General features: G+C 39.2%; 2 protein-coding genes across 2 annotated transcripts in view; both read left to right on the top strand.

Annotated features, from left to right (window-relative positions):
• Positions 1-12,286, top strand: part of LOC144650785 (uncharacterized) — a 130,754-nt gene extending 118,468 nt beyond the window's left edge. The window contains exons 145-155 of the mRNA XM_078510528.1: positions 376-722; positions 2,324-2,564; positions 2,678-2,728; positions 4,385-4,725; positions 5,266-5,503; positions 6,126-6,347; positions 6,872-7,206; positions 7,756-7,993; positions 8,903-8,950; positions 10,109-10,455; positions 11,063-12,286. Coding sequence (XP_078366654.1) covers positions 376-722; positions 2,324-2,564; positions 2,678-2,728; positions 4,385-4,725; positions 5,266-5,503; positions 6,126-6,347; positions 6,872-7,206; positions 7,756-7,993; positions 8,903-8,950; positions 10,109-10,455; positions 11,063-11,326 — 2,672 coding nt within the window. The 3' untranslated portion in view covers positions 11,327-12,286. The remainder of the gene's footprint in view (positions 1-375; positions 723-2,323; positions 2,565-2,677; positions 2,729-4,384; positions 4,726-5,265; positions 5,504-6,125; positions 6,348-6,871; positions 7,207-7,755; positions 7,994-8,902; positions 8,951-10,108; positions 10,456-11,062) is intronic.
• Positions 12,287-12,775: 489 nt separating this feature from the next.
• LOC144650767 (matrilin-1-like) lies at positions 12,776-16,814 on the top strand. Its single transcript, XM_078510517.1, has 5 exons — positions 12,776-12,993; positions 13,551-13,897; positions 14,799-15,051; positions 16,132-16,152; positions 16,266-16,814. The coding sequence occupies exons 1-5, from the start codon at positions 12,933-12,935 to the stop codon at positions 16,271-16,273; spliced, it is 690 nt and encodes a 229-aa protein (XP_078366643.1). The 5' UTR covers positions 12,776-12,932; the 3' UTR covers positions 16,274-16,814.
• The last annotated feature ends 47 nt before the right edge of the window (positions 16,815-16,861 follow it).

The raw sequence follows: 16,861 nt of genomic DNA, 5'->3' as shown, positions 1-16,861 counted from the left end.
ATGTGAATTTTATATTCTCAGAATACTTTTTTGATAATACAGTTTAGCCTGGTAATAGCGATATGTTTCACATGCAATGTTAGCATGGAACAAAGTTATATTTGGCTCTTTTTTACCCTGACAATAGAGGCGCATGTAATTCGTTTTAATACATCTTCATAATGTAAGACCTTTTCTATCAGTGTCTTGCCTTAAGCTCCCCTGCCAAATTCATATTTTTTAACAAAGGCATGTTTTGAATGGTACACTTGGGGGTCATCAAATAAATATATTATTTCCACGCCGGAGTGCAACTAAAGAAAAGCAGTTGTTATAGAGTAACGTCTTATTAAACTACATTTTTAACGTGTTATTTTCTCTTCTTTCACCAATCAGGTGGTATTTGCCCAATCCCTATGGATACAACATTTATTATTGGCTCGTCTGCGACTGCTTGTACTGGTCAAAACTGGAATCGCTTGTTGAGCTTTGTCAAAGATTTGGTCAGTCATTTTGGTGCGTCACCATCTGGAAGTCACTTTGCACTTATACCATACAGCACTGATCCAAAGTTGGTTCTCAAATTCAACTCTTTAAGTGCCTCTCAACTCAGTGTCGCGCAGGTCAATGGCCGGGTTGCTGGCCTACGCTGCCAGGGAGGTGCCAATCGAATTGATAAAGCCCTGGAACTGGCTGACAAGGAGGTGTTGACATACCCAGCTGGCATGAGAGATGTTTCAAGGGTAAACTCAATGTTCATACCTTTGTCGTAAAAGTATTATTCATCTCATTGTTATGTTCACTCATCCATGTAAGATGATTTCTTTATATTATATGGTACCATTTTTTAACCACAGATAATTACCTATACCGCCAAAACATCAATATACAGTCGAAGCTCTCTTAACGGACACTCTCGCAAGCGGACAGCTCTACTTACGGCCGCCTTGTTTGAAACCCCGTTTTAACTCCCATACAAACTCTGTATTTTTACATTCTCGAAAGCGGACATTCCCGTAAGCGGCCGCGGACACTTCTAGAGATCACGACTTACACTTTTTCTTTGTTTTTAAGCTCCCGTAAGCGGACTCCCCAAAGAAAATCCTATTAACAACCTCTGTATTTTCTCGTAAGCGGCCAGCTCCAGTTACGGACACTTTTTTCGCGTCCCGAGGGTGTCCGCTTACGAGAGCTTCGACTGTATTTGTTTTAGGTTGAGTTCAAACTTATGTTTATAATTTGTATGCAATCTGTTTACCATTCTGGCATGTCAGATTGTTGGTCATCGTACATAAGCCTTTTAAATAAATTGATTTTGTTTCTCCAATTAGTGATATTTATTGTTAGCATATACACACTCAGTGATCTCGGTGTATCAAGCAACCTGATTGGTTTGTATGTAATGAGCATTATTCACTCCCTAAGGAGTGAATGATGCATCATCCAAACAGAAACAAAATGGCCGGCGTAAACTCGCGTTTCGCCGGTGTTTCTGAATCGCAAATACTAAGAATACAAGAAGATGCTAAACCAGAAAAGAAAAAAAGCTACGAAATTTGGCCTGGTGGTTTCCAAAGTAAGAGAAGACTACATGTTTCGCAATTTGCAGCACAATGTCCACACAACTCGTGAACAAAACGATAAACTTTTGCCTACCGTCAAGTCGCTCTTCGCCCGGCATCGGCAGAAATGAATACCGCAGATTTATCGGCAGCAACATCAAGAGTTATTTAACCAAGATCCTCCACAGATATTCAGGAAAACGTCTTTGTGCAAGAAAACATCCAGTTTTCACCACAGTTCTGCACACATTCAGTATAATCCAAACTTTCAGGTGGATCCTTCGCCGACTGCTCTTTCAATTTTCAATTCAAGTGAACTTCAAAGGGCTTTGATTCAACGGTCAAAATGTTTCGTAAGCAGGTTTTTAGTTCAGATTTCCAGTTTGAATTGCCTTCAAGGAGCATTTTGCTAGATTGTGACGAGGATTTTATCGAATATCGACTAGACTTGCCAAGTTTGAAGATTCTGTTAACTGTTTCGCGCATGCGGTTTAGTACCGCTTGCACGTTTTCCACGCATGAATTGAGAGGTCAATTAAATCGACTTGAAATGGTTTCCTTCTGAAAACTTTGAGATCGCTTGTTGTTGATATCACTTCGTGTGTATGTACTAAAAGAATTATTCTTTGAACTCTCAGTGAAAAGCAGCGGTATATCCACCTCGATTTTAAAAAATAATTGTTAATTGGCTACCTACTGATTCATGTTATACACTGCTTATATTTACTTATTCTCATTTATTTATTTGTCTTATTTGTTATTTTTTTATGTCTCTATTGAAGCCTGTTATTGTGATCACGGATGGAAGACAAACAACTGACCAAGGACCGTATACCCCACTTGACGAGCTCTCCTCGCGACTACGGAACAAAAAAGCAAGTGTGTTCGTTGTGGGTATTGGCGACAATGTTGACAAGTCAGAACTTGAAAAAATCGCAACTTCACCAGCTAACGTGTTTACAGTCAATTCGTACGACGACTTGCAAGACAGAGTTCGGCAATATAGGACTGGCATTTGTATAGGTACTGTTTAAATATCGTTCTTGTTACTGAGTATAGAAATCCTTTTTAAACCAAATTCCAGCTGTTATAGTTCCATTTTTTAACTTTTCTTTATTTGTTATGTTCTATTTCAGCGCCAACTCCTTCTACTCCACCACCAACAACAATTCCACCAACGCCGACACGTAAGTCATGTTTAGGAATGATGAACGTTTATTCGCTTGTCTCACGATAAAATTGCTTTGAGGTGTTGATCGAGACGTTTGGACTGCAATATTGATAGTGTTCATCAGGCGACGAGGTCGATTGTTTACGTTTCTCTATTTGTAGCATGTTGGCTCGCTGCTATTGGTGCATTTCGATCCTCATTAGTATTTCGACTATTTAATAATCATTCGCCGAAGGTGAAGTGATTATTTAACAGTGATCACGGAGCCTGAGTCGAATAATTGTTTAAGTATAATTTTCGGAGATGATTATCAAGAACTGAAAAATAACAATAGAAAACAAAGAATACAGCGAACAGAAGTGTTCGTTTGCATACTAAGAGTTTCAAAAGCAAGCAAAAGAAAAAAATACAAACACAAACACTACGAGAAAGAGAGATATCCCATACCTTTGTTTAATTGGTGGTGACTTCTGAGCAAATGTGCAAAACCTCTCGAAATGAGTAGCTCCGGTCAAAAGAGAACTGAATAATGTTTGGCCAGTCGATCTGAGTTTCTGATAGCCGCGTGCGATCTCCAAAACCACTGTGTTTACGATCAATTCTCAAATGCCTTGAGAACCATCTCTTGAAACTATTTCCGGTCCAAAACCCTTGGTAGTCAATTTGCAAATGCCCAATGTTTTGAAAATCCATGACTTGGAGTGGTTTCTCTCGAATGAAGGGAAATGCAGCCATGTTGACTTGCCTGGATGTCAAATGTGGCTTGGCTTAGTAACCAAGCCTTCAAATGTTATAATTACCTCTCGCGGGGTAATTATAGCCTCATAAGCCAAGTTTCTCGATCAATCAGAATGTCCCACTTCTTATAATCACCTTTGAAATTAAACTTAAAGATTTTGTTCCCTTATAGGTCCGCTTTGTTGTTAAACAGCTGTTGTGCTTTTAAATTTTACTATCTCTATAAATACCTCTATAAATAATATAACATCAATAGTGATAATAGTTGGAAAGTCGGAATAATAATGGAAATCGAAACGCACCAATAGCAGCGACCAACATTCTACAAATAGCAGCACATAAACAATAGACCTCATCACCTCATGAAGACTAGCAGTATTGCGATATGATCAACAACTCAAAGCAATTCCATTTTGAGACAAACGAGCTTTCCTTTCTTACACCTCGATGAACAATAAACACATGATCTTTATGTCATGTTTATTTCAAAACGAAACTCCGAAAGGTGATCATGAAGTGTAGAAAACTAAGTGTCTTGTAGAAACCCCGATGTAAAGACTGTTAGAAATTGTTGTAAATGTCTGCTGCTGATTGCAAAAATTACCGAGGGATGATTGTTTATTGTTAATTACGTTATCTTGGTGTGCGAATGCAGCCGCATTCAATCATCACTTTTGGCTTTGCGTACGAAGAGAGCGTTCCTTTCTTCAAACAACGGCTGGCAAAACTTAAGGTTTTTAACCAGTTTTATCTAGAAAGTTGCCATAAGCAATTAAGAAAATCTCAACAACGGTGAATCAAATCAAATAGGCTTTTAGTGTTACTTGTGATCTCTCGCACTCAAGGCGGATTCTGTTCTGAAACACTGTTATTCTGTTGAATTTGTCAATACAATAGTTTAAAGGCATCGTTTGTTTATTTATTTTTTTTGTAGCCTGCAAAGCAACAGCAGATGTGGCATTCCTTGTTGATTCATCGGGAAGCATTGGTCGCTCAAGATGGCCAAAAATGTTAAACTTCTTGAAAAAAGTAACAGATGCTTTCAACGTTGGTCCCAATGGAACTCATATAGCTGTAGTTGCCTACAGTACTAACGCAAAGTTGGAATTCACTTTCAACACCTTGACTGGAGCCCAAATTACAGCAGAAGAATATGGAAAGCTGATTGACAAAATATTCTTTCAGAGAGGCTTTACTTACATTGACAAAGCTCTGATAATGGCTGATGAACAGGTGTTTACGACAAGCGCTGGAATGAGACCTCGTGTGTCACAGGTAATACAGAACAAAACAGTTTATAAACTGGGTGATATTTTGTTTTATTTTTTCCTCCACCATCTCCGCGGTCAAGAATACTTAATCCTTGAATCTGATTGGCTAATTACGCGCGCTCCAGGGGTCCAGATTTTCCCATGCTGTGCTCGGTCCATACGTCCTACGTCGAATCAAATATTTCCCGTCCGGCCCTCCCACTCAGTCATTGAGTAGATAATCTTCAGTAGTAGGTTAACAAATCTTTCTAACACTTTCGTGCGAGGAAAGTGACCGCAAAGCCGGACATAATTCTCGTATAACTCGAAGATAAAGGGAAAGCTTTAGATAATTTAAACAAATATTTGAGCTTGTATAAAAGGTTAAAAATGGCCATAGTTTTTTCTTAAAATCAGCAAGAAAGGATGTCTCCATGACATCAGCAGAGTTCCAGTGGTTTATATGGCCGTCGAATTCATTGGTTCACGCGTGTTTTGGCCTTCTATGTTCACTTGCAACTATGGTTTGAACTTGTGCTCACAGTTGGTTTTGCATTCTCAACAGGTCGCTATTGTGATCACTGATGGAGAACAGACAACAGCTAAAGAATATACACCTTTGGACATCGCATCTAAGAGAATCAAAGATAAAGGAGTTGAAGTGTTCGCTTTAGGCATTGGAAGTAATGTTAACAATGATCAGCTACGGCAGATTGCAAGTTCCAATGACAACGTGTTCACTTCTACTGGATTTGAGGATCTCCTTAAGGTCGTGAAGCCAATTGCGGAAAAGTCTTGTCCAAGTAAGGAAGCACAGTCTCAAAGTAATATTTAATAATAGAATATAATCACAAAAGGGATGTAACATTTTGTCAGCAAAATTGCTTTCCTAAAAAAACTGGAGTATAATGATTTTTTTTTTTTTTTTTTTTTTTAATTTAAAAAACCCCCTTCCTTTTTTATGTGTGGGGGTTTTTTAGTCCCCTTAAAGGGAGGGAGGGGCAGTTTGTCCTTTTTCGAGAAAAAAAAAAGAGAAAAAAAAAAAGGGGGCATCTCCAATATTTTTAGACCCTGAGTGTTGGTCCGGTCTGGGGTTCGACCCCGACCTCCCGCAAGAGTCAGGCGCTCTACCAACTGAGCTAACCAGGCGGCGGTTAAAGATAATGATGTGGTACCGAAAAAAACATTGCCAGCATTTGTCTTAATGCATTATTAAGGTGTTATCACAAGTTTGGGGTTGTCTGTTTGTTCGTTATTGTTGTTTTTCTTTGTTTGTTGTTTACTGATCGTTGTCTTACAAATTCCTGGTGAATATTTCGTAACTATTGTCGATTTTGGTCATTTTAGCTTCAATATGAATTTTGCTTCATTTTAAAAAGGGCAGGAATACCATCGAAATATAACGACTACTTCATCCTTTTTCAGAAAAACCTCCAGATCTTTGTAAGACTATCGGCTGCAAAGCTCCCTACAACATAGGCTGCAAATCTGCAAATGACACAGTGGAATGCATCTGCCCGACATGTCCAGACACGCCAAACCCAGTTTGTACATCAGATGATGTCCAAGATCTTTCTGCGTGCCACATGAGACGACAATCTTGTTTAAGTGAGGATCTCCTGACCATTGCAAAGACTGGACCATGTGGTATGCAAATAGCAGTGACTGTTACTAAGACCATTTGAATGAATGATAATGATCCTTGTATAGCGCATTTTACAGAGCCCAATACACTTCACAAATGAATTTATCATGGGTTACGTAACCTCGTCTCGGGAGTGTTATGACATTTTGCACAATCCCTCGTTCACGGCTCGTGTTGACACACCCCAAAAGTGGTTGCCTATTACATGATAAATGTTGTATATTCGGTTACGAGATCGGACATCAGCATAGCAGGCGCCTTTGGCAGCCGCTATCTCGTCCCACCACCTAGCCCGTGGAGTTCGCAAGCCTGTGAAAACCGCAATAAACTTCTTCTTATTGAAAGGAACACAATCTTCGTCGTTTGATAAAATTACTAATACTACATTATTTAACGAGATAAATGCTTTACGCTGTGGTGAAAAAAATTCTGTACTTTAATCTTGAGATTCAATAGAAAAGGGACTGTAATGGATGGGAAAGAATGTTTATCTATTTCTTCAGCGTTGGCCTTTTCTTCTTTCTAGACAAAGAATGCAAACCAATCGTTGATATTGGATTTGTCATCGATTCATCTGGAAGCATTGGACGTAGGAACTGGGAAAGAATGAAGAGATTCCTGAAAGCAATGGTCAGCAAACTTGACGTCAGTCCTTCGACTACACACATATCAGCAGTTGCCTACAGCAACAACCCTGAGGTGGTGTTACGATTCAACAACCGACAGGATACAGATGAAGTCAATAAGGCGTTTGATGGAATGCGTTGGCAGCGCGGTTTTACTTTCACCGACAAAGGTCTTCTGCTTGCAGACAGTGATTTGTTCCAAACTGCAAATGGCATGAGACCAAACGTAGGCAAGGTACGTTCAAAAGGGAGAGATGATCAATTAAAGGCCATGTTCACACTTAGTGCCCGAACACTGGTACCTGACCGCGGGCAAAAAATAGGGTCGTGTGCGCACACAGAAAACCAAAGTACCCAAGTACCATTAAGTTCCCGAGTTCAAGGTCGAGACGCTGAATTATGGCGTGGGCACTTGAAAAAATAGTGTGTTCACATTAGTGCCCAGCGAGAATCGTACTTGGGCACCGTGCCCAGGCACCAAGTGTGAACACAACCTTAGTCAGAAGCAACTAACCAGGAAATTCAGACAAGATTCTTGAAATGTCGTTGTACGAAGGTGACGTTTCGCTCTAGAAAATGCAGGCACCGAAATAATCCATTGGGTCCTCCTAGTCGCATACTATTTTCCCTTTTGTTATATCTCATTCTGTATTTAATTCGGTACAAGTGATTTAACGTTAAAATGTTGGTAACATAATTAAGGGATAAAGCAAAATTTGTTCGGGTTTTTGAAGTTTCTCTTTTGTTCCGTCAAGCGAAATGGCTTAGTTTTTGCTTTCTCTAGGCCTTGGTTGTCATCACAGATGGAAAGCAAACAACAGCAAAACCGTACACCAAACTGTCAATAGCATCTCAAGGAATAAAGAACGCAGGTGTTGCAGTATTCGCTGTTGGAGTTGGCAAAGGAGCTGATGCAGCAGAGCTGAGGGAAATTGCATCAAGCCAAGAGAATGTTTTTGTATCGGAATCGTTTAAGGAACTCCAGAACCTTGCTGTTGATATAAGGAAGAAGCTCTGTGAAGGTAAGTTTTGAAACTATTTTGATGTGTCCTGATTAAGAAAAGTAGAAGTTTAGTTTTATGAAGTAAATGCTTCTTTACCCCTTTTTGCTGAAGAGTGCGGATTAATTTTTGCAATAGGATCGAGTGATGGTTAATTTCATTTGTGATTATAATTGTCTTAAATAGGCGGGAATCCGATTTGTATCACGAATGTGATTAAAGACAGAATCAGACGAAACGAGATCCTTTTACCAATTAATCAACTGTCATCAACTGTCAACTAGCCATCGCTTAGTTTGTTGAATAAGACTATAAACTGACATTATTTAACGAGAGTTGCACTTAATAGACAGCAGACTGGCTTTTTTTTTTTTTTTTTTTTTTTTTTTTTAATTTAAAAAAAAACAAGAAAACAGCAGACTGGCTGCCGAAAGCTTATAATTTTAAACAAATTTTTACCAGAGAACGCCTTATTACAATTTTAACATAAGAATTGTTGAGTTAATTGTTTTTTAGATAAAAAGAAAAAATAAGCCAGTTCAGTGCAATTATGTCATTACAGTGTGCGTAAATGACGTACACCTGTTCTATTGGTGCTCTGATTGGCAGTGAGAACCTATCATATTCGACAATAACTTAAACCAACCCAAACAATGATATTTGAATGACTGCTCTTCATCCATAGACGAAAAAAATCGAACCGCCTTACACTGAAGCATAATTGTTTAATGCGGTCCGTCAGCGTTTATTTGAATGGTCGCACACTGCTGATTTATTGTCGTTCGTATAAGCGTAATCTGTCCTAAAAAACAATGGACAACTGAACTAAGTCGTAAGCTTCAGCAGTGGATAGAGATCTTGGCAAATACACAGTTTTTTCAGAATAGTCATTTTTCTTTCATTAACAGTGGTGTTCTCTTTTTCCTGCAGTGCGTCCTCCGCCCACAACCCTCCCTCCCACCACACCAAAACCAACAGGTGAGCTGCCGTCGTTTGTAACTTTATTTTTAAAGTGAATTTAACAATTTTGGGGTGTATTCGCTTAAAGAGGCTGACAACACCGAACAGTTTCCAGCTCTTATACTTTGATGTGTACTACAAATGATGTGTATTACAAATATTTCAGTTGCTGCTACAAAAATGGCATCAAACAAATGCCCAATTATTGATAAACCTTTAGTTTTAGCTTTAAGTACTAATAACTCAAAAACGAGCTCGGTGACCCCATAAACTCCTGCAAAATCCTGAAGGCCGCCCTACAGATCACGTTCTCCCAACGGGGGAAACCACTGGCTGCATAAGCTTGCACATATTTAACTCGCCTACAAGGCATTGGCTGGTTGTGCAAGCTTGCTGGCTACAGTAGCTCGAGTTTAACCTTGCCTCAATGTTATTTAGCCACATGACAAAATCGAGGAAAAATCAAAAGAAATTGAATCGAGTCTAAGGGAGTAATAAATTATTTATTTCCTATGATTACACCAAGCTCCCCAGCCAAGGTAGAATGTTTATTTATTGAAATTGGTCAATTCAATCAAAATCAATGCGAGATTGTATTACACAGATACAAAATAGAAAAACTGCATGTCCAAAAAGAATCATTCCCACCTCATCAATATTTCCAATAGAGCAAAAGCCAACTCTTTTTTTTTTCAAAACTGCCGTCTAGCATTCTTATTTTCTTCAACGCCAAGATGCCGTGCAAAAATAGAAAAAAATAGAGGAACAACTAGACACAGATCAAAACAAGGGCTGTCATGAACTAATTTAAATTCAAAATTATTAAAAAAGCTAATCAGAACTAACTATAGTTAACTGCATTGGTGTGACCGCAAAGGCGACAAAAAGAACTAACTATAGTTAGGTATGACGTCATGTAACTTGAGACTAACTAAAGTTAAACTTTAGTTACGTCGTAGAAGTGACTGCAGCCAATATTGACCACATTTCACGGTACCTTTGTCACACCTTTGATGAACGTCAAAGGCATGATACCTTTGACTAAAATCAAAAACGACCTTTACCGCAATCAAAGGAATGGCAGAGGTTTGGCCAAGACGGTCTTAACAACCTTTAACCTAGGTCACATTTACGGATCGAAAGCTAACTCTTTTTTTTTTCTATACTTCCGTCTAGAATTCGTTTGCAAAGCCGTAGCAGACGTGGCCTTCATTGTGGATTCATCTGGAAGCATTGGCCGTAGGAACTGGATAAAGATGCTGCAGTTCTTGAAAGACATGGTGAAAGCTTTCAATGTCGGCCCGGATAAAACACACATTGCTGTGGTAGCTTACAGCACCAGGGCTAATGTTGAGTTTAAATTCGACAGACTTAAAGGATCCCAAATAACAGAGGCAGGATACAACCAACTTATCGATAGAATTAGATTTCAGAGGGGCTTCACTTACATTGACCAAGCTCTGATCCTTGCCGACCGGGAAATATTTATAAGAGGAGCTGGAATGAGACCAGAGCTTCCACAGGTGAAAAGAGATCAGCTAGTTAGCTAAACAAGTCATAAGTTTACGGGTTATTTTTGCAATTCACTTTCCAGTTGTGTTTGGGTTTTTCTAAAAAAAAATAACATTACCGACTGCACTTTGGGGATGTGAGAGTAAGAGTTGGTCAGCCCCCCCCCCCCCCCCCCATCCCTCGCTTCCGCTGCCCGCTCTGTCGTACCCTGTTGGTGGGCTAAGTAAAAACGGAAGAAGTTACGAACTATGCACAAGTACTTCCTCGTGGAAGAGATAATATAGTGGTCGTCAGGCTCACATCAATGTCGGAGCGTTCCTACTCACTTATTATTAACTGACGACTCAACAACCCAAGCTATTTTTAAATGTGGGTCCCGGCCATGTTCAATTTAAAATGCTTTCAAGCAATTCCCTCTTTCTCTCTCATCTCTCATTAGAGCTCCCTTTCCTTACCACGACGTCATATATGGGTTGAGTTTGTTATTGATTCATTCGCTCATGCATCCGAGGGTTTCATTCCGGGTTCAGCGGTTCATTCATTCATTCACAAAAACCAACTGACTGACTGACTGAGAGACTGACTTATTTACTTATTCATTTACATCTCTTTCTGCAGATCGCAATTGTTATTACTGACGGCAAACAAACAGAACGAGGAAATTGGAGACCACTTAGTGAAGCGTCCAGCGGACTCAAACTAAAGAAAGTTCAGGTCTATTCCCTTGGCATTGGAACAAATCTCGACAGTAAACAACTGAATGATATAGCCAGTTCAAAAGACAAGGTGTTTTACGCTGCTAGTTTTGCAGAATTGGCACCCGTGGCGAAGACGATTGTGCAGAATTCGTGTCCTGGTAGGTTCTTTTCGCAGACGCTGTAAATATTAAGTTTGGGATACATTAAAGATAGTACTGATTGGGAGAAAATGGGAATTTGCACAGCCCCTTCCACTTTGTCATCATTTGTGTAAATGCTGATCGCCAGTTAACACCAGTGATCCAGTGATCACTGATTGGCCTTTCAGGGCAAATAACCCGAATCGAAACCCGAATCATTGGAATGCATATGCTTTATTTTGTATGGGTGAATGCAGGGGAAATTTAACCTTTATCGCATGATCTCGGAAGCACGCTTCGTTTTTCAAATCTTCAAGAAATGTTTAGTTGAAGCAGGTGTTTAGGAACCCTTAAGGCTTTTGTCATCGGAATTTTGTCATATAAGGATCACGTCGCTATGCGTTCTCCTCCTTTGGTGTGCGAGGGGGAGTTACATGTATTTCCCTATTTCTCATTCTTTGCGTTCTCACATTTCGCGCCAAATCGAGTAAGCTTTAAGAATGAGCTTGGGTACTAGGTACTAAGATAAAATCAGAGGATCTCTCAAAAGGAGAGTAGTACTCAGGAGATAATGAGACAGGCAGGTGAGAATATAGCCATGGCTAATAAGCACCCCAAAAAGTGCTATATGCGATGGCTATCATTCCGAAAGTTTACTTCATACCAATGATCATTAACCTAAAGCAATTCATTTTCAAACACAGCTTACCACCAAAAATTATCAAAACATATTTGTTTCCCAAAGGCAATACCGAAATTGTCTATGTCATAGCCAGGTGTCAGACAAGAAAACATTGTTGTTATTGTTCGGTCGTAGTCAAGTTTTTTACTATATCATCCCTGAAGAGAAATCGCAAACCCACCCTGGGCGATAAGACGTTTTGTATTGTTTCGTAGTCTAATATATTTTAGCATTTTAGTAGTTAAGTACTAAGGTGAATAACTGAATTGATAAAAACTTTTTACTAATGATACTTTTTTCTTTTTATTTATATTCAGAACAAACGAAAGGTGAGTTATTTACTGTTCAACAATTTAATATATATAAATAAAAAAAAAAAATTTATATAATTTTTAAATTTTTTTTTAATTTATATATATTTTTTTTTTTTTTTATTTATTTTTTTTTTTTTTTTTGTTAGGGTTTTTTTTTAAAAAGGGGGCTTTTCCCCCACACAAATTTGACACTTAATAAAGTTATTATTATTATTATTATTAGTATTATTATTATTATTATTATTATTATTATTATTATTATTATTATTATTATTATTATTATTATTATTATTACAGGTTTTTAGTCTTCATTTATTTTCTGTGCTTGATGTTACAGTTAGAAGTTAAAAGACGTACCAATTTCAGATGAAAACCCCTGAAAAACCATAACATTTAGACCGGCATTTGTCTTCATGTGCATAGCTTATAGCAGATGAGTTCCTTGGAGTGAAAGGCTTGGCTCCGCTTAACCTAATCGTTGAACTCTAATTTGATCTTCTGGCAGATCCTTGTAAAACCGAGGGCTGTAACGCTCCTTACAATGAGGGCTGCAAAGTGGTGAACGATAAAGCAGAGTGCATTTGCCCAACGTGTCCTGCAACCATCCGGTCGGTCTGCAGTTCGGACGATGTTCAAGATCCTAACGAGTGTTCAATGAGACGACAAGCTTGTCTCACATCAAGTCGAATAGCCGTTAACAGAAGAGCACCATGCGGTATGATAGAATTCATTATTTTGTTCAAACTAAATTTTTGAATTATTAGCCTTGGATGCAATCCTCTCCGAGAATAGGGCCCGCGGTTCTGTCAAGATGATGACAGAAAAATCACTCTCTTGCCGGAAGTCCTCTTGGAGAAAAAAATAGCTTCAAAATTCGATAATGTCGGAAAAAGACTTGGGATGGTGATGTAGGTGTTGATATGGTGAATTATCCACCTCGTATTGTCCATATTTTTTTTAATACGCCTTTCGAGGGGATGGGCAGTAATTAGAATTGGGTCTTTATGAAGGTGGGGGACTTTCGGAATGGGGGGTTATTAGAAGGGGATTTCATAAAATAAAGGAAAAAGTCGATGGAATTTTTGCGTTTAACCGCTGTGAAAGAGGGAATACAGTTTGGTAACACTCGTAAAATTTTTGGAGAACTTCAAACAGCTATGAAAACAACTTTTCGCTATGTATTGTTTTGTGCTTCCTTTGTGTAATCATCTCATTGAATAAAGGATTTGTATAACAACAAGTTAAAAACATTTCCCTGAATTAATTTTTCAGCGCCCGACTGCAGAAAAGCCGCAGATGTCGCCTTTATAGTGGACTCGTCGGGAAGCATCGGTAAAACGAACTGGGAACGAACAAAGCGCTTCCTCAAGAGAATCGTTAGCAAACTGGATATCGGCCCCACGACCACACACATAGCAGCCATTGCCTACAGCACTAATCCTCAAGTGGTGCTGCGTTTCAACACACTTTCCGGCAGCAGGCTCAACGTGAACGAGGTCAACAAGGTTTTGGAAGGTATGGCATGGCAACGGGGATTCACGTATATTGACAAGGCTCTTCAACAAGCTGCGCAAAGCCTATTTACTACAGCTGCTGGCATGAGATCAAATGTACCCAAGGTAAATGTTTGTTTGTTTGTTTGTTTATTACTTGTCCCAGTTTATTTTTCATGGCCGGGTTGCTCTAACACGATTAAGCTAATCCAGGATAAGTGTGAATTTTGATTTTAGATTTCTGACTTTTCAGTGAGGTTTCCTGTTTATATATTCTGTCTTCTAGTTTTGGCGTCGCCTAGTCTCAAACTCCAAAACATAAACCAAAATACTCACACTGTCATACAAGAGAAACTGAACCCTCGATCAACTTTCAAATCCTGGGTTAGTGTTAATCGCTTCGCTCGCTTTCCGCCCCCCTCCCCCCCCCCCCCCCCCGCCTCGCGCTTCGCGCTCGCTTCGTTTGCTTTTTGCGTTGCTCGAGAGGCTGTGGACAGTCTACCTAGGACGCTATAGCAAAACCCAGTGACTGACTCACTACCATTTAAACAATAGAGTGTTTCTGTCGAGGAACTATCGGCTGATAGTTTGCGGAAATTTGATAGAAATCTTGAGCCCGCGGTTAAAAAAAGCTATCGACGGGAATCGATGGTTTTATATCATCCCATCCAGAGATGGTCAAGACGTAATCCTTCTTGTCGTATCTCAGTTGCCGCAATCAATTGGGCGCCGATTTCTCCACTCCCCGATCCCTTAGATCAGAAGCGACTATAAAACCTTTACCCAAGAATTTAAAGGAGACGTTTTGCAGTCAACTCTCTCTAAAGGGAAACCTCTATAAGACGGACACCTGCTGTTGGTCCCGTCCCCGCCAATTTTCCACAAACCAAGTCATGTTACTATAGTTGAACTCCCTAACCCCCTCCTTAAGACGGACAGTTGGTGCCAGCTCCTATTAAGTTGTCCGTTTTAGAGAGAGTTGACTGAAATCTGAAATCTCAATCAATGTTTACGTATAAAATTACAGATTGCGTTCGTTATCACTGACGGTAAACAGACCAAGTCAGGCCAGTACACCCCTCTGGCCACAGCTTCGAAACTCTTGAAGGACAAAGGTGTTCAGATTGTAGCCATTGGTGTAGGCGAGCTCAGGACCGTCGTGGATTACACAGAGTTGTTGGACATCGCTTCAGCAAATGAATACGTGTTTGTGGCGAAGTCGTTCGAAGAGCTGCAGAATCCAGGCAATGCAAGGATCTTTAGGAGAAGAGTTTGCGATGGTAAGCGATCAATATTTGACGAATAGAATAAACCTTAAAGCCTGGTTTCACTAGCAACACAAGCACGAGCGCGATCACGCAAAAAGGACAAATCGAACGGTCCAGTTTGAGCCCTGACCGGGTCACTGCATTGTATTCTTAGGCAAGACACTTTACTTTCAATTCGACCAAAAAAAAAATTAAAAAAAAAAAAAAAAAATTTGAAGGGGAGAGGGAAAAAAGGGAAAAAAAAAAAGAGAAGCGTAAAAAAAAACAAAAAAAAAAAAAAAAAAAAAAAGCCCCGAAAAATCAAACCGGTCGTTTTCATCTCCTTCCGTGTAAACGTAGCCTCACAGTGCCTCTATTCGCCCTGGTGTATAAATGGGTACTGGCGAATTTACTGCTGGGGGGGGGGGGGGGTAACCCTGCGATAGAATATAATCCCATCCAGGGGAAGATTAGAAATACTCCTAGTCGCCTCATGGGCCACTAGGCTCGTATGCAGACAACCTCAGTTTTTTTATCAGTTTTCAAAGGAATAAGCTTTTGTTTGCTGACTCGTGTAAATTACTTAAAGACATTTAAAATTTATTGTACATTCAATTAGATCTAATTTAATGCTATTCAAGAAAGTCACGTGCCGAGAAAATTAAGTTAATCACGATTTAAAATATCGAAAAATAATTACTATTATTATACATTGGTGTCACCAGCTTGATTTTGATTGGCTATAAGCACGCAGCTATCTTGCTTCTGTTTCTCTTACGTCATACCTACAGACATTAGATTTTACTGTGAAGTGACGCATACCTACAGACAATAGTTTTATGCATGCAGAAGTGACGAAAGGTTGTAAGCTTATAAAAGTATATTTTGTGCGCGCTCTTGTCTTTACAAGTGCGCTCGGAATGGCATATAAAACAATTATTGGATCGGTCGCTGATGGAATTCAAGGCCTCAGCTCCCTCAGCCTTCGGCTTCGGCAGATAATGAAACTTTGGCGAAATATCGCTATCATGCTCACCTCATCCAATAATTGTTAAATATTACGATTGCGGATTTTGTATAAGACTAACTGCTATTCTTTAATTTTTTTTTCAGCCCGACCCAGTATTGGGCATGGTAAGTACATTTTTTGTTCTTGTTTCTAATTTGGTTCCCCTTCATATTCTGCAATTTTGTGTTGGACACGCCGGACAGAGAGATGCTTAACAGACTTATTTATTTCTCTCTAGGGCGATAAGCAAAACTCACCCACTGACGAACCTCTCAAGTCCCTATCATCAAATCAAGCCAGCTCGGCGTCAAAACTCCAGCTACAAGCTAAATCCTTTTTTAGAGGTTCTTTAAAACTTAACGTATTTAACTATTAGTATTAGCATAGATATCTGAACAGTTAAGTGTATTTCACGATAGTCACAGTTTTTAGTAGCAAAATAGAAGAAAAAAACAAGCTTAACATCACTTTCAAGTTTTATAAAGATGCGACCTACTTTTTTCGATTGTATCGTAACCTACTAAGGTGGTAACAGCTTTTTATTTATCACCATGACTGCTTTGCGAACTGTTTTTTTTATTTTTCAAGCGTGCCGGAGATATATTTGATTACTAATTGCATGGCCGTTGAACTGAGCTTTGGATCGTTAAAAAAGAGTAGACATAGTAAACTGAACCTTAGTGACTTTGCGTAAAAGTAAACTTGAGCGACTAAGACGTATATTCACGAGTATCAAAAAGCAGTAGTAGTTTGAAGCAGTGCTATTAAAAAACTACCGATCACTCTTTGCTTTTGTCAGTGTTTGATTTCTTCGGATATATGAGTTTTGTTTCG

The sequence above is a fragment of the Oculina patagonica genome, chromosome 4 (assembly GCF_052425735.1).
Source record: "Oculina patagonica isolate OP01 chromosome 4, crgOcupat, whole genome shotgun sequence".
Classification (NCBI taxonomy): Eukaryota; Metazoa; Cnidaria; class Anthozoa; order Scleractinia; family Oculinidae; genus Oculina; species Oculina patagonica.
The sequence above is the reverse complement of the archived record's forward strand: the minus strand, read 5'-3'. Positions and strand labels throughout refer to the sequence as shown.

Coding starts and splice junctions, on each gene's coding strand:
- LOC144650767 (XM_078510517.1), top strand. CDS start 12,933: ATGAGACGACAAGCTTGTCTCACATCAAGTCGAATAGCCGTTAACAGA. Junction 13,898..14,798: donor TGAGATCAAATGTACCCAAG/GTAAATGTTTGT, acceptor ATAAAATTACAG/ATTGCGTTCGTTATCACTGA. Junction 15,052..16,131: donor TAGGAGAAGAGTTTGCGATG/GTAAGCGATCAA, acceptor TTTTTTTTTCAG/CCCGACCCAGTATTGGGCAT.